Source organism: Somniosus microcephalus, chromosome 4 (assembly GCF_052327205.1).
Source record: "Somniosus microcephalus isolate GS21.2 chromosome 4, FLI_Smic_1.0, whole genome shotgun sequence".
Taxonomy (NCBI): domain Eukaryota; kingdom Metazoa; phylum Chordata; class Chondrichthyes; order Squaliformes; family Somniosidae; genus Somniosus; species Somniosus microcephalus.
Window position 1 is genome coordinate 64,572,087 of NC_140990.1, and position 17,829 is coordinate 64,589,915.

A 17,829-nucleotide genomic window follows, 5' to 3' on the forward strand; every position below is an offset into this window, starting at 1 on the left:
TCTCATTGTTGGAGGTGAGCTCTGAACAGGCCCCGCCCCCTCCCCTACTCCGCATGCGCCGCTCCAAGGTGAGCGCGGGCTCTGAACAGGCCCCGCCCCCTCCCCTACTCCGCATGCGCCGCTCCAAGGTGAGCGCGGGCTCTGAACAGGCCCCGCCCCCCCTACTCTGCATGCGCCGCTCCAAGGTGAGCACGGGCTCTGAACAGGCCCCGCCCCCTCCCCCTACTCCGCATGCGCCGATCCAAGGTGAGCGCGGGCTCTGAACAGGCCCCGCCTCCTCCCCCTATTCCGCATGTGCCGTTCCAAGGTGAGTGCGGGCACTGAACAGGCCCTGCCCCCTCCCACTACACCGCATGTGCAGCCGGGCCCTGCTCCCGAGGATGAGCCGCTACCGTGCCTGCGCAGGGCCTCGCATTCTGGGGAAGGCCCGGGCAACCGCGAGAGTCCGGATCACCGGCGAAAAGTGAGTTTTATCAGGGTTTTTTTATTTATAGGAGAGAGAAGCGCGGGCAGGGAGATAAATAAAAAGAAAATACAAACCGGACCATCACAGCGCCCTCCAGGCACCGAGCGGAGCGGATTGAGCGGCCGCAGCCCCTTGTCTTCTGCAGGGAGCCGGACTGGGGCACGTCATCAACTCCACGGCGGTGACTGACGTGAGTGCCGACCAATAGGGAGAGAGCGGGCAGAGCTTGGAGGACTGAGGTGGCGGCGGGTCCTCCAACCAATCGGGGTGCCCGAGGGGCGGGTCTTCCGCCGCCTGCTTCTCCCGCTGCTGAGACAAGTGGAACACAGCAGAGGGCGCTCTTCTGAGTTTGGGGCTCAGGCATGTTAGTGGAGCAATGCAGAGGGAACTTTACTCTGCACTGGGCTTTACTCCCTCAGCACTGCACTGGAGCGGCAGCGCAGAGTTTTAGACTCGAGTCTCTGGAGTGGGACTTCAACCCACAACCTTCTGACTCAGAGGAGAGAGTGCTGCCGTCTGAGCCACGGCTGTCACTCTTTATCTAACCCATGCTGTAGCTGCCCTGGGAGTGTTTGTTGGGACAGTGTAGACGGAGCTTTACTCTGTATCTAACCCGTGCTGTACCTGCCCTGGGAGTGTTTGTTGGGACAGTGTAGAGGGAGCTTTACTCTGTATCTAACCCGTGCTGTACCTGCCCTGGGAGTGTTTGATGGGACAGTGTAGAGGGAGCTTTACTCTGTATCTAACCCGTGCTGTACCTGCCCTGGGAGTGTTTGATGGGACAGTGTACAGGAAGCTTTACTCTGTATCTAACCCATGCTGTACCTGCCCTGGGAGTGTTTGATGGGACAGTGTAGAGGGAGCTTTACTCTGTATCTAACCCATGCAGTACCTGCCCTGGGAGTGTTTGATGGGACAGTGTACAGGAAGCTTTACTCTGTATCTAACGCGTGCGGTACCTGCCCTGGGAGTGTTTGATGGGACAGTGTACAGGAAGCTTTACTCTGTATCTAACCCGTGCGGTACCTGCCCTGGGAGTGTTTGATGGGACAGTGTAGAGGGAGCTTTACTCTGTATCTAACCCGTGCTGTACCTGCCCTGGGAGTGTTTGATGGGACAGTGTAGAGGGAGCTTTACTCTGCATCTAACCTGTGCTGTACCTGCCCTGGGAGTGTTTGATGGGACAGTGTAGAGGGAGATTTACTCTGTATCTAACCCGTGCTGTACCTGTCCTGGGAGTGTTTGATGGGACAGTGTACAGGAAGCTTTACTCTGTATCTAACCCGTTCTGTACCTGCCCTGGGAGTGTCTGATTGGACAGTGTAGAGGGAGCTTTACTCTGTATCTAACCCATGCTGTACCTGCCCTGGGCGTGTTTAATGGGACAGTGTACAGGAAGCTTTACTCTGTATCTAACCCGTGCTGTACCTGCCCTGGGAGTGTTTGTTGGGACAGTGTTGAGGGAGCTTTACTCTGTATCTAACCTGTGCTGTACCTGCCCTGGGAGTGTTTGATGGGACAGTGTAGAGGGAGTTTTACTCTGTATCTAACCCGTGCTGTACCTGCCCTCACGAGCAAATTTGGCTAGGGTAAATAAAATCAGAGAATTAAATGCGTGGCTCAAAGACTGGTGTGGGAGAAATGGGTTTTGCTTCTTGGGACACTGGCACCAGTACTGGGACAGGAGAGAGCTGTTCCATTGGGACTGACTCACTTGGCCAGTGCTGGGACTAGAATCCTGGCGAATCGAATAACTAGGGCTGTAGAGAGGGCTTTAAACTAATTAGTGGGGGGGAGGTTTCAAGAGAGCGAAGAATAAAAATGTCAGCGGAGAAGGCAATAGAGCAAGGTAGCAGTGGGGGAATTAAAAACCAGAGTGTGTCAGGAAGGGACAGAATATATAAAGATAAAGGTAAAGTAGTAAAGGGGGTAAAAGCAGGAACAAATTGTCACAAAACATATTTAAAAGTTCTTTATCTGAATGCACGCAGCATTCGTAACAAAATAGACGAGTTGACGGTACAAATAACTACACATAGGTATGATCTGGTGGCCATTACGGAGACATGGCTGCAGGGTGACCATGACTGGGAATTAAACATCCAGGGGTATTTGACTATTAGGAAGGACAGACAGGAAGGAAAAGGAGGTGGGGTGGCTGTGTTAATAAAGGATGGAATCACTGCAATAGTGAGAAATGATATTGGGTCAAAGGATCAGGATAGTGAAACGGTTTGGGTGGAAATAAGGAATAATAAGTGGTAAATGTCACTAGTGGGCGTGGTCTATAGGCCTCCTAAGAGTTGCAACTCTATTGGTCGGAGTATAAATCAGGAAATAGTTGGGGCTTGTAATAAGGGAACAGCTATAATCATGGGAGATTTTAACTTTCATATTGACTGGACAAATCAAATTGGGCAGGGCAGTCTTCAGGAAGAGTTCATAGAGTGCATTAGGGACGGGTTCCTTGAGCAGTATGTTACTGAACCAACCAGGGGGCAGGCAATCTTAGGTCTGGTCCTGTGTAATGAGACAGGATTAATAAAAAATGTCCTAGTAAAGGATCCCCTTGGAATGAGTGACCATAACATGGTTGAATTCCAAATTCAGTTGGAGGGTGAGAGAGTTGGATCTCAAACCAGCGTACTAAGCTTAAATAAAGGAGACTATGAAGGTATGAGAGCAGAGTTGACTAAAGCGGACTGGGGAAATAGATTATGGTGTAAGACGGTACATGAGCAGTGGTGTACATTCAAGGAGATATTTCACAACTTTCAAGAAAAATATATTCCTCTGAGGAAAAAGGGGCGTAAATTAAAGACAGCCATCCGTGGCTAAGTAAAGTAATAAAGGATAGTATCCAATTGAAAACAAGGGCATATAAAGTAGCCAAATCTAGTGGGAGGATAGAAGATTGGGAAGCATTTAAAAGCCAGCAAAGAATATCTAAAAGATTAATTAAGAAAGGGAAGATAGATTAGGAAAGTAAACTAGCAAAAAATATAAAAACAGATAGCAAGAGTTTCTACAGTTATATAAAAAGAAAAAGGGTGGCTAAAGTGAATGTTGGTCCCTTAGAGGACGAGACCGGGAAATTAGTAGTGGGGAACATGGAGATGGCAAAAACGCTGAACAAATATTTTGTATCAGTCTTTACAGTAGAGGACACTAAAAATATCCCAACACTGGACAAACAGGGGGCAATGGGGGGGGGGGGAGGAGCTAAACACGATTAAAATCACGAAGGAGATGGTACTCGGTAATGGGACTTAAGGCGGATTAATCCCCTGGACCTGATGGCTTACATCCTAGGGTCTTGAGAGAGGTAGCGGTGGGGATTGCGGATGCATTGGTGGTAATTTTCCAAAACTCCCTGGATTCAGACAAGGTCCCAGCAGATTGGAAAACTGCTAATGTAATGCCCTTATTTAAAAAGGGAGGTAGACAAAAGGCTGGAAACTAGTGACCAGTTAGCCTAACATCTGTGGTTGGTAAAATGTTGGAGTCCATTATTAAGGAAGCAGTAACAGGACATTTGGATAAGCATAATTTAATCGGACAGTGTCAGCATCTATATATATAAACGGATACTTCTGTCTGTCTGTCCTTCTGTCTGTGTCTGTCCTCACGTGTGCGTCTGTCCGGCTATGCACTCGAAAGTTACAGAGCGTACCTACGCGTGCGTTACCTCCGAAGAAAGTTTACGCTTCCGGGACGCTGGTAAGCGTATTTACTTTTCGGTCGGACGAAAATTGTTCGCGCCTTATGCAAAAAACCTTCAAAATTAAACTCATTATCTGCTAGCATTGATTGACTGACGTCAAGGTTCGACCAATCCTGTGCCGTCACGATTGACCTATCCTACAGTACAGTCCCCTGATGGTTGGCCAATCGGTGTGTGTGTGTGTGGGCGGGACTAATCGTTTTCATCTCGGGGATCTGGCAGCCATTGTTTCAGTGCTGCCATGACTTCAGCTTCCAGCTCAAACTACTTTGAAAGTTAGTATCTCTTTTAAAAATAACATAAGATTTACCAAAAACGTTTTATAAGCACTTTCACTTTCATCTTTCAAGGTATTAAGTGTGTGTGTGGGCGGGACTAATCGTTTTCATCTCAGGGATCTGCCAGCCATTCTTTCACTGCTTGCAGTTCAAACTACTCTCCTTATCCAGCTTTGAAAAAGTTAGTTTCTCTTTTAAAAATAACATAAGATTTACCAAAAACGTTTTATAAGTACTTTCACTTTCATCTTTCAAGGTATTAAAAGGTAGAAATGTTGCCCGGCAGCACATTCACAAAGGGACACAGACAGGGCCCTAAAGCCTGGGACTCGATTTAAAATGTTGCCAGGCACCAGATTCACAAAGGGACACAGACAGGGCCCCAAAGCCTGGCACTCGATTTAAACTGCCCGCCCCAAAACAGCCCTGGCAAAGCCAGGCTCCCCCAGCTAGTGGTTTTATAAAAGGGAAGTCATGTTTGACAAATTTGCTCGAATTCTTTGAAGATGTAACAAACAGGGTGGATAAAGGGGAACCAGTGGATGTGGTGTATTTGGACTTCCAAAAGGCATTTGACAAGGTGCCACACAAAAGATTACTGCACAAGATAAAAAATCACGGGATTGGGGGTAATATACTGGCATGGGTGGAAGATTGGCTATCTAACAGAAAACAGAGAGTTGGGATAAATGGTTCATTCTCGGGTTGGCAATCAGTAACTAGTGGTGTTCCGCAGGGGTCAGTGCTGGGACCCCAACTCTTTACAATCTATATTAACGATTTGGAGGAGGGGACCGAGTGCAACATATACAAGTTTGCTGACAATACAAAGATGTGACATAAAGCAGTGAGTGAGGAGGACATAAAAAACCTGCAAAAGGACATAGACAGGCTAAGTGAGTGGGCAGAAATTTGGCAGATGCAATATAATGTTGGAAAGAGTGAGGTTATGCACTTTGGCAGAAAAAAATCAAAGAGCAAGTTATTATCTAAATGGAGAGAAACTGCAAAGTGCTACAGTACAAAGGGATCTGGAGGTCCTGGTGCATGAAACACAGAAGGTTAGTATGCAGGTACAGCAGGTGATCAGGAAGGCGAATGGAATCTTGGCTTTTATTGCAAGGGGGATGGAGTATAAAAGCAGGGAAGTCTTGCTTCAGTTATACAGGGTACTGGTGAGGCCACACCTGGAATATTGCGTACAGTTTTGGTTTCCATATTTAAGAAAAGATATATTTGCTCTCGAGGCAGTTCAGAGAAGGTTCACTTGGTTAATTCCGGAGATGAGGGGGTTGACTTATGAGGAAAGGTTGAGTGGTTGGGCCTCTACTCATTGGAATTCAGAAGAATGAGAGGCGATCTTATCGAAACATATAAGATTGTGAGGGGGCTTGATCGGGAGGATGCGGGGAGAATGTTTGCACTGATGGGTGAGACTAGAACTAGGGGGCATGATCTTAGAATACGGGGCTGCCGTTTCATAACTGAGATGAGGAGAAATTTCTTCACTCAGAGGGTGGTAAATCTATGGAATTTGCTACCTCAGATAGCTGTGGAATCTGCGACATTAAATAAATTTAAAATGGAGATAGACAGTTTCCTAACTGATAAGGGAATTAGGGGTTACGGGGAGCGGGCAGGGAAGTGGACGTGAGTCTAGGTTCGGATCAGCCATGGTCCTATTGAATGGCGGAGCAGGCCCGAGGGGCCGTATGGCCTACTTCTGCTCCTACTTCTTATGTTCTTATGTTCTTTTTCTCTTCACATATCTATAAAAGTTTTTACAGTCAGTTTTTATGTTCCCTGCAGGCTTACTCTCATATTCTATTTTCCCCTTCTTAATTAATCCCTTTGTCCTCCTTTGTTGAATCCTAAACTGCTCCCAATCCTCAGGTTTACTGCTTTTTCTGGCCAAATTATATGTCCTCTCCTTGGATCTTATGCTATCCCTAATTTCCCTTGTTAGCCACGGTTGAGTCACCTTTTTTGTTTTATTTTTATGCCAAACTGGGATGAACAAATTCTGTAGTTCATCCATGCGGTCTTTGAATGTTTGCCATTGCCTATCCACCGTCAACTCTTTGAGTGACATTCCCCAATCAATCCTACCCAACTCGCTCCTCAGACCATCGTAGTTTCCTTTATTTAAATTTAGGACCCTAGTCTCAGAGTCAACAACTTCATTCTCCATCTTAATGAAGAATCCGATCATATTATGATCACTCCGACCCAAGGGGCCTCGTACAACAAGATTGCTAATTAATCCTTTCTCGTTACATAATACCCAGTCTAAGATGGCCTGATCTCTGGTTGATTCCTCGACATATTGGTCCAGGAAACCATCCCGTAAACACTCCAGGAATTCCTCCTCCACAGTAGAGGACATGAGAGGGGGGGAGGGAGTCCCTTTAAATGTGGAGGGGTGGGTGTCCCTTTAAATGTGCAGGGGGTGTGTGTCCCTATAAATGTGGAGGGGTGGGTGCCCCTTTAAATGTGGAGGGGGTGGGTATCCCTTTAAATGTGGAGAGGCGGGGCGCGCATGCTCATTCGGCCTCACCACAAAACGAGGCTGCCAGTGCGCCTGCGCGGGGCCTCGGAGGATTAACGGAAGGCCGGGCCCGGGGAAGAAGCGGAATCAGCGGCCGAGGTAAAGTCAACTGTTGGGGAATCGATTTAAATCGAGGTGAGGGGGGAGCGGAGAGCGAGATTATAAAGTAAAATACGAGAAACCAAACCTGAGAGGTGGGCGGGACCTCCTCTGACGCCTTACGGAGCGGATTGAACCGCGCGGGGTGGCGGAGTGAGCCGGAGCAATGTGATTCTGACTGACGGGAGCACTGACCAATAGGACGAGGGTTGAAGTGGGAGAACTCAACTGGGTGGCCTGGTCCTCCAAGCAATGGTGGCGCGGCTAGGGGGCGGGACCTTCCTCCCCGGCGCTGAGGCTGGGGCCCGATTGTGGCATCATCAGAGGAAGAGGCCATTCAGGGATGGAGGCCCGGCACCGGCCTGTGACTGACGGGTGCTCTGACCAATAGGACGAGGGCTGAGGTGGGAGGACTGAAATGCGTGGCCTGGTCCTCCAACCAATGACGGCGCGGCAAGGGGGGCGGGGCCTCCTCTCCAGCTCAGGTGCGCTGGGTCCGATTGTGACGCGCTGTCCCCAGGTGAGAGTAGCTCAGTCAGCACAGAGCTGGGGCTGGAATCTGGGGGAGGGGCCGCAGGCAGCGGGTCTGGCAAAGGGGCAGAAGCTTCACAATACAAGCTTGTTTCCTACAGACAGCCTTGGTCACTCTGCAAAAAAAAACTGTTTAACAATTCATCATAACTCCCCTGCTTTAGGAGAGGCGTAGAGTGCAAAAGCAAGGAAGTTATGATGAAACTGTAAAAGACTGGAGTCAGCTGTGGCTCAGTGGACAGCAGAGTCAGAAGGTTGTGGGTTCAAGTCCCGCTCCAGGGACTTGAGCACATAAAGCGAGGCTGACACTCCAGTGCTGAGGGAGCGCCGCACTGTCGGAGGGGCAGTACTGAGGGAACGCCGCACTGTCGGAGGGGCAGTACTGAGGGCGCGCTGCACTGTCAGAGGGGCAGTACTGAGGGAGCACCGCACTGTCGGAGGGGCAGTACTGAGGGTGTGCCGCACTGTCGGGGGGGGGCGGTGCTGAGGGAGTGCCGCACTGTCGGAGGGGCAGTGCTGCGGGAGCGCTGCATTGTCGGAGGGGCAGTGTTCAGGGAGTGCTGCTCATCGGAGGGACAGTGCTGCGGAAGTGCCGCACTGTCGGAGGGACAGTGCTGCGGTAGAGCCGCATTGTCGGAGGGGCAGTAATGAAGGAGCGCTGCAGTGTCGGAGGTGCCGTCCTACGGATGAGACGTTAAACCGAGGCCCCCGTCTGCCCCCTCAGGTGGATGTAAAAGATCCCGTGGTGCTATTTCGAAGAAGTTATCCCCGGTGTTATGAGCCCAATATTTATCCCTCAATCAACATGACGAAAAAACAGATTATCTGGTCATTATCACACTGCTGTTTGTGGGAGCTTGCTGTGCACAAATTGGCTGCCGCGTTTCCCACATTACAACAGTGACTACACTTCAAAAGTACTTCATTGGCTGTAAAGCACTTTGGGACGTCCGGTGGTCGTGAAAGGCAGTTAAGAAGGCAAATGGTATGCTGGCCTTCATTACAAGAGGATTTGCATACAGGAGTAAAGAAATCTTACTCCAATTATATCTTCTTTCTTCTTAGGCAGTCCCTCGGAACCGAGGATGACTTGCTTCCACATTAAAAATGAGTTCTCAGGTGTAAGGGTAAACCAGGAGAGCTTCTTCTCCCCGAGACGGACCCTCTGATATAAAGGGTCGACTGGATCCATGTTTATCTGTAATTTAAACAGAGGTCTGGTCGTGTTCCGAGCTCTTTCCCCTAGAGGAGAGGGTAGAATGGGGGTCTTTAGTGTTAAATGGTTTCACCTGGGTCCATTGCTTCCACCGCATACCCATCGGTTCTTGTAGACAAACACACGTATCACTTGTCATTAATACAGTGCATGGCCCCATCCAACGGGCCCCATTCCCTTTCTTCCGATAACTTGCATCATTACTTGTTGACCTATTCTGAGCAACTCGTCTCGTTTAAGTCCAGCATTCTGCCTTTCTAGATCTTTAATCTGTTGTTGGTTCCACACTTCTTGTACCTCCTGATTTAGTTGTACTAAGTATCGCCTTAACCTATCTTGTACTGGTCCTGGTTCTCCCACCCCTCCAACCAAATCCTCTGGTCGTCTCGTAGCTCGTCCTGCCATTAACTCATAGGGGGTCAGTCCGGTCGTTCGTCCCGGGTGGCTCGCAGCCTCATTAGTATGCTGGGTAATAATTCCGACCATCCCTTCCCTGTTTCTTGGGTGGCTTTTGTCAGCGTGTTTTTCAGTGTTGTATTCATTCTTTCTACCATCCGCGAGCTCTGGGGGTGATGTGGTATGTGATATTTTTGTGTCACATGTAGCAGCTTACAGATTTCATTCATTATTTTGCCGGTGAAATGAGTGCCGTTGTCTGAGTCAATTTGCAGAGGCACTCCCCAACGGGGTATAACCTCGGTAGCCAATATTAGTGCAACTGTTTTTGCAGAGCAATCTCGGGTGGAAAGAACATAAGCACAAAAGAAGTAGGAGCAGGAGTAGGCCATACGGCCCCTCGGGCCTGCTCCGCCATTCAATAGGATCATGGCTGATCCGAATCTAGACTCACGTCCACTTCCCTGCCCTCTCCCCGTAACCCCTAATTCCCTTATCTGCTAGGAAACTGTCTATCTCCATTTTAAATGTATTTAATGTTGCAGCTTCCACAGCTCTCTGGGGTAGCAAATTCCATAGATTTACTACCCTCTGAGTGAAGAAGTTTCTCCTCATCTCAGTTTTGAAAGGGCAGCCCCTTATTCTTAGATTATGCCCCCTAGTTCTAGTCTCACCCATCAGTGGAAACATCCTCCCCGCATCCACCCGATCAAGCCCCCTCACAATCTTATATGTTTCGATAAGATCACTTCTCATTCTTCTGAACTCCAATGAGTAGAGTCCCAACCTACTCAACCTTTCCTCATACGTCAACCCCCTCATCTCCGGAATCAACCGAGTGAACCTTCTCTGAACCGCCTCGAGAGCAAGTATATCTTTTCTTAAATATGGAAACCAAAACTGTACGCAGTATTCCAGGTGTGGCCTCACCAGTACCCTGTATAACTGAAGCAAGACTTCCCTGCTTTTATACTCCATCCCCCTCGCAATAAAAGCCAAGATTCCATTCGCCTTCCTGATCACCTGCTGTACCTGCATACTAACCTTCTGTGTTTCATGCACCAGGACCCCCAGATCCCTTTGTACTGTAGCACTTCGCAGTTTCTCTCCATTTAGATAATAACTTGCTCTTTGATTTTTTCTGCCAAAGTGCATAACCTCACACTTTCCAACATTATATTGCATCTGCCAAATCTCTGCCCACTCACTTAGCCTGTCTATGTCCTTTTGTAGGTTTTTTATGTCCTCCTCACTCACTGCTTTCCCTCCCATCTTTGTATCGTCGGCAAACTTGGATATGTTGCACTCGGTCCTTTCCTCCAAATCGTTAATATAGATTGTAAAGAGTTGGGGTCCCAGCACCGACCCCTGCGGAACACCACTAGTTAGGCTTCCACCCACCTGGTAAATTGGTCAATTATTACCAGGCAATATTTCTTCCCCCGGTCCTGCGCTAAGGGGCCGGTAAAGTCAATCTGCAAGTTTCCCCGGGTCCTTGGGGCCTGGGTTGGTTTGCTACTCTAACTCTACATCTCTGTCCTACATTATTCTTGCGCATATTATACAGCGGTGGCAATATTTCGCTACTTCCCGACCCATCTTTGGCCACCACCAGTACTGTGTCAGTAGTTGCAACATGTTACTTCTGCCAGTATGTGTTACACCATGGTATAGCGCCATCAGTTGTTGTCTACAACATTCCAGTGCCACCACCTGGTTACGTGGGCCCCATTTCCAAATTTCATCTTGTAATTGCGCGCCAGCTTGTCTCCATTTCTCCTTTTGCTCTTTACTAGTATTTTTTTGTAGCTCCATTATATTCACTTCCTGTACCCCACTGACTATCATGACCATATATTTCGTTTTTGAACACGTCCTCTGGTTGCATTTCTTCCGCAGCTACTTTTGCGGCTAGATCTGCATAGCTATTCCCTATAGGGGCCTGGTCCTGGGGTTCATAAAAACATAGAAGATAGGAGCAGGAGTAGGCCATTCGGCCCCTCGAGCTTGCTCCGCCATTCAATGAGATCATGGCTGATCATCCAAATTCAGTACCCTGTCCCTGCCTTCTCCCCATATCCCTTGATCTGTTTAGCCTTAAGAAATATATCCAACTCCTTCTTGAATATATTTAATGAATTGGCCTCCACTGCCTTCTGTGGTAGAGAATTCCACAGATTCACCACTCTCTGGGTGAAGAAATTCCTCCTCATCTCTGTCCTAAATGGCTTACTCCTTATCCTTAGACTGTGACCCCTGGTTCTGGACTCCCCGGCCATCGGGAACATCCTTCCTGCATCCAGTCTGTCCAGTCCTGTTAGAATTTTATAAGTTTCAATGAGATCCCCTCTCATTCTTCTAAACTCCAGTGAGTATAAGCCCAATCGACCCAATCTCTCCTCCTACGTCATTCCTGCTATCCCAGGTATCAGTCTGGTGAATCTTCGCTGTACTCCCTCCATGGCAAGAACATCCTTCCTCAGATAAGGCGAACAAAACTGTACACAATACTCAAGGTGTGGTCTCACCAAGGCCCTGTACAACTGCAGCAAGACATCTTTGTTCTTGTACTCGAACCCTCTCGCTATGAAGGCCAACATACCATTTGCCTTCTTAACCGCCTGCTGCACCTGCATGCTTACCTTCAGTGACTGGTGCACAAGGACACCCAGGTCTCGTTGCACTTCCCCTTCTCCCAATATATTGCCATTCAGATAATAATCTGCCTTCCTGTTTTTGCCACCAAAGTGGATAACCTCGCATTTATCCACATTATACTGCATCTGCCATGCATCTGCCCAGTCACCCAACCTGTCCAAATCATACTGGAGTTTCTCGGCATCCTCCTCACAGCACACACGCCCACCCAGCTTTGTGTCGTCTGCAAACTTGGAGATATTACATCTAGTTCTCTCATCTAGATCATTTATATATATTGTGAATAGCTGGGGTCCTTGGACCGATCCCTGCGGTACCCCACTAGTCACTGCCTGCCACTCGGAAAAAGAGCCGTTTATTCCAACTCTTTGCTCCCTGTCTGCCAACCAGTTCTTTATCCAAGTCAATACCTTGCCCCCAATCCCATGTGCCTTAACTTTACACGCTAATCTCTTATGCAGGACCTTATCGAAAGCCTTCTGAAAGTCCAAATACACCACATCCACTGGTTCTCCCTTATCTATTCTACCAGTTACATCCTCAAAAAATTCCAGTAGAATAGTCAAGCACGATTTTCCTTTTGTAAATCCATGTTGACTTTGTCCGACCCTGTCACTGTTTTCCAAGTGCTCTGCTATTACATCTTTTATGATGGACTCTAGCATTTTCCCCACTACCGATGTCAGGCTTACCGGTCTATAATTTCCCGTTTTCTCTCTACCACCTTTTTTGAATCGTGGGGTAGCATTAGCTACCCTCCAATCCATGGGTACTGTTCCAGAGTCTATCGAATTTTGGAAGATGACCAGCAATTCTATCCCTCTAGTGCTACTTGTCTCTCCCAGTCCTCTCTGCAACTTGTTTCTCCTCTCTAATGTTTCATCCTGGTGCCCATCCCCCTGTCTAATTCATTTAAACCCTCCCCCACAGCACTAGTTAACCGTCCCATGAGGACATTGGTCCCAGCTCTGTTGAGGTGCAACCCGTCCACCTTGGACAGGTCCCTCCTGCCCCAGAACTGGTCCCTCCTGCCCCAGGAATCTGAAGTCCTGCAATATTTCTCCTTCAGGTACTTATCCAATTCCCTTTTGAAAGCAGTGATTGAATCTGCCTCCACCACCCTTTCAGGCAGTGCATTCCAGATCCTAACCACTCGCTGCGTAAAAAAGTTTTTCCTCATGTCGCCTTTGGTTCTTCTGCCAATCACCTTAAATCTGTGTCCTCTGGTTCTCGACCCTTCCGCCAATGGGAACAGTTTCTCTCTATCTACTCTGTCCAGAACCTTCATGATTTTGAACACCTCTATCAAATCTCATCTCAACCTTCTCTGCTCTAAGGAGAACAACCCCAGCTTCTCCAGTCTATCCACGTAACTGAAGTCCCTCATCCCTGGAATCATTCTCGTAAATCTTTTCTGCACCATCTCTAAGACCTTCACATCCTTCCTAAAGTGCAGTGCCCAGAATTGGACACAATACTCCAGTTGAGGCCGAACCAGTTATTTTATAGAGGTTCATCATAATTTCACGCTTTTGTACTCTATGCCTCTATTCATGAAGCCTAGGTTTCCATCAGCTTTTTTAACCACTTTCTCAACCTGCCCTGCCACCTTCAACGATTTGTGCACACATACCCCCAGGTCTCTCTGTTCATGCACCCACTTTAGGATTGTACCCTTTAGTTTATATTGCCTCTCCTCGTTCTTCCTAACAAAATGTATCACTTCACATTTTTCTGCATTAAATTTAATCTGTCACGTGTCCACCCATTCCACCAGCCTGTCTATGTCCACTTGAAGTCTATCACTATCTTCCTCACTGTTCACTATACTTCCAAGTTCTGTGTCATCTGCAAATTTTGAAATTGTGCCCTGTACACCCACATCCAAGTCTTTAATATATATCAAGAAAAGTAGTGGCCCTAGAACCGACCCCCGGGAAACACCACTGTGTACCTTCCTCCAGTCTGAAAAACAACCATTCACCACTACTCTCTGTTTCCTGTCACTTAGCCAATTCCCTATCCATGCAGCCACTGTCCCTTTTATTCCATGGGCTTGAACGTTGCTGGCAAGCTTATTATGTGGCACTTTGTCAAACGCCTTTTGGAAATCCATGCACACCATGTCAACCGCATTGCCCTCATCAACCCTCTCCGTTACCTCATCAAAAAACTCCATCAAGTTGGTTAAACATGATTTGCCTTTAACAAATCCATGCTGGCTTTCCTTAATTAATCCACACTTGTCCAAGTGACTGTTAATTCTGTCCCTGATTATTGTTCCTAAATTTTGCCCCACTACCGAGGTTAAACTGACTGGCCCATAGTTGCTGGGTTTTGTATTTGTCTTCACAGTAGAAGACACACAAAGCACACCAAAAACACTGGGGTACCAAGGGTCTGATGAGGGTGAGGAACTTAACGTAATTACTGTAAGTAGAGAAAAGGTACTCGGGGAAACGAATGGGACTAAAAGCCGACAAATCCCCTGGACCTGACGGCCTACATCCTAGGGTTCTAAAAGAGGTGGCTGAAGAGATAGTGGATGCATTGGTCGTGATCTTCCAAAATTCCCTAGATTCTGGAATGGTCCCAGCAGATTAGAAGGTCACAAATGTAACACCGCTTTTCAAGAAAGGAGGGAGAGAGAAAACAGGGAACTACAGGCCAGTTAGCCTGACATCATCAGTCATCGGGAAAATGCTGGAATCCATTGTTAAGGAAGTTGTATCAGGGCAATTAGAAAATCCTAACATGATTAGGCAGAGCCAACGTGGTTTTATGAAAGGGAAATGGTGTTTGACAAATTTATTAGAGTTTTTTCAGGATGTAACTAGCAGGGTAGATAAAGGGGAACCAGTGGATGTAGTATATTTGAATTTACAAAAGGCATTCGATAAGGTGCTGAGAGATTGTTTCCCCTGGCTGGAGTGTCTAGAACTAGGGGACATAGTCTCCGGATAAGGGGTCGGCCATTTAAGACCGAGATGAGGAGGAATTTCTTCACTCAGAGGGTTATGAATCTTTGGAATGCCCCAGAGGGCTGTGAATGCTGAGTCTTTGAGTATATTCAAGGCTGAGATCGATAGATTTTTGGACTCTAGGGGAATCAAGGGATATGGAGATCGGTGGGGAAAGTGGAGTTGAGGTCGATGATCAGCCATGATCTTATTGAATGGCGGAGCAGGCTCGAGGGGTCGTATGGCCGACTCTTATTTCTTATGTTATGATATCTTCCTGCAGTCTGCAGCTTTCTTCTTCATTATCAACCACACGGCCAATGTTTGCATCATCTGCAAACTTCTTAATCAGACTTTTGCATTCAAGTCCTAATCATTGATAGGGACCATTCAGCAGAACCAAGTTGTTTGACGTCATGACGCCTGCACCTTTTATGACGTCAAGACGTCTCAGTGCGCGTCACCCGCCGCCCGCCTATTGGTCAGTGGACACGTCAATCTCGCCCACTGCCCACGGTCACGTGCCCGAGGTGCTCTCCGGCTCCGCCCAAGTGAAGTCGCTCCATTCGGTGCCTGCGGAGCCCTCGGACTCTCAGGTTTGGATTCCCCTTTATTCTCTCCTCTCCTCTGATCTCAATTGGATCTGGGGGGAAACTCACTTTCCCTCACTGATTGCGGCTCTTAACCAGCACCGACTTTACAAAGAAAGCCCCGCGCGGCAGCCTGGAGCTCAGGGGCCCAGCGCGCAGGCACGGGGGAGGATGATTGACAGTGGCCCAGGGTGCGTGCTGAACATGTGTGGTGCGGGCCGGACGCCTGTGGAGCAGGAGACGGCGGGGCCATGGGGCACATGCACGGGGTCAGCCACAACTCAACACGGCGGCCGGGGCACTTTCTGGAGTGCGGGGGCTTGTGGGGATTGCAGCCGCCATTACTGTTGATCCTTTCAACCAACCTGTGCAGCAGCTGGGGCCTGAAAATCAGCTTCACTTCCCCTGGGCTGGGAAAGGGGGACATGAGACAACATTCGCCCTCTTACCCCTTTCTACACTCCTTTTACAGGGTTTAAGAAATGGAGTATTTACAGACAGGAAGCTGAGACCAAACATCATGTCAGGATCAGACAGAGTCGCTCGATTCATCAGGACCTGAATATCATCGGCCTTTGCACATGGAAGGAGAAAGCAGCGATCACAGCACGGACAAACCGCACACGTGTTCCGTGCATGGACTCGCCTTCAGCCGATTGCCTGCCTTGGCGAGACACGTGCACCGTCACACCGGGGAGAAACCGGGTAAAGGTGGGGTTGTCGGGAATGGATTCAGTTCCCCATCTGCGTCGGAGGTTCATCGGCGCAGTCACACCGGGGACAGTCCGTTCACCTGCTCCGTGTGTGGGAAGGGATTTGTTTATTTATCCCACCTGCTGAGACACCAGCTTGTTCACACTGATGAGAAACCATTTAAATGTTCTAATTGTGGGAAGAGCTTCAAATGCTTTGGGGATCTGAAGGAACACAAGCTTGTTCACACTGACGAGAGACCATTTACATGTTCCAACTGTGGGAAGAGTTTTAAAAGGTCTGGGGTTCTGACCAGACACCAGCGAGTTCACACCGGGGAGAGGCCATTTCCCTGCTCTGTGTGTGGGAAGGGATTCACTGATTCATCTACCCTGCTGACACACCAGCTTGTTCACACTGATGAGAGAGCCTTTAAATGTTCTGACTGTGGGAAGAGCTTTAAATGCTCCGGGGCTCTGACCACACACCAACGAGTTCACACTGATGAGAGAGCGTATCAATGTTCTGTCTGTCAGAAGAGCTTTAAAAGCTCTGGGGATCTGAAGCAACACCATCTTGTTCACACTGATGAGAAACCATTTAAATGTTTTGACTGTGGGAAGAGCTTTAAAAGATCCGGGGCTCTGTCCACACACCAGCGAGTTCGCACTGCTGAGAAAGCATTTAAATGTTCTGTCTGTCAGAAGAGCTTTAAATACTCCGGGGACCTGAAGCAACACCGGCTTGTTCACACTGATGAGAGACCGTTTACATGTTCTGACTGTGGGAAGAGCTTTAAAATCTCTGGGGCTCTGACCAGACACCAGCGAGTTCACACCGGGGAGAGGCGTTTTCTCTGCTCCGTGTGTGGAAAGGGATTCTTACAGTCCACGAACCTGCTGGCACACCAGCTTGTTCACACTGATGAGAGAGCGTTTAAATGTTCTGACTGTGGGAAGAGCTTTAAAAGCTCCAGTGACCTGCTGAGACACCAGCGAGTTCACACTGTTCTGTAGCGCAGGGCCCTGTAGACAGCTGGGGTGACATGAACGTGGAATGGATCAATGTTTTATAAATTCTTGTACTATTGTTTCATCTTTTAATCTGTTCTGATGATTCCCTTGATTTGACTGTTAGTTATTTTTGTTTTTCTCCTTATCACAGGCAATTGCCTATTAAAAGTCAAACATCACAACCAATAAAACCTGTAACATAACAAAGAAAGTTTAAAGGAAACTTAAATTAAATTAAAATTCTATTTTCAGTGGTGATGATGCACGCCAGTCCCTCCGGTACCCACCAGTCACGGAAGGCCTCGAGCGCGCCGGTGGCCTGTTCATGTTATTACATCGAATGTACAGCACAGAAACAGGCCATTCGGCCCAACTGGTCTATGCTGGGGTTTATGCTGCACGCGAGCCTCCTCCGACATATCCTCCTGTGTTTATCTGGCTTCTCCTTAAATACATCTATGCCGTTGGTCTCAACTACTCCTTGTGGTAGCGAGTTCCACATTCTCATCACTCTCTGGGTAAAGAAGTTTCTCCTGAATTCCCTCCTGGATTTATCAGTGACTGTAATATTTATGGCCCCATAAATGTGATGAGATTCTGTTAAGCTGACCAGTATGTTGTTGTACTTCGACTGTTTCTGATGAATGAAACATTACT

At 48.2% G+C, this 17,829-nt stretch overlaps 1 protein-coding gene across 1 annotated transcript; it reads left to right on the forward strand.

Annotated features, from left to right (window-relative positions):
• The first annotated feature begins 7,031 nt into the window (after positions 1 to 7,031).
• On the forward strand, positions 7,032 to 17,262 carry LOC147119072 (uncharacterized). The gene is made up of 2 exons (XM_085984777.1): positions 7,032 to 7,115; positions 15,939 to 17,262. Exon 2 carries the CDS (start codon positions 16,048 to 16,050, stop codon positions 17,173 to 17,175), a length of 1,128 nt encoding a protein of 375 aa, XP_085840903.1. The 5' UTR covers positions 7,032 to 7,115; positions 15,939 to 16,047; the 3' UTR covers positions 17,176 to 17,262.
• Positions 17,263 to 17,829: the final 567 nt, after the last annotated feature.

Excerpts from the sequence above, each read along its gene's own strand:
- LOC147119072 (XM_085984777.1), top strand. The coding sequence starts at position 16,048 with ATGGAAGGAGAAAGCAGCGATCACAGCACGGACAAACCGCACACGTGT.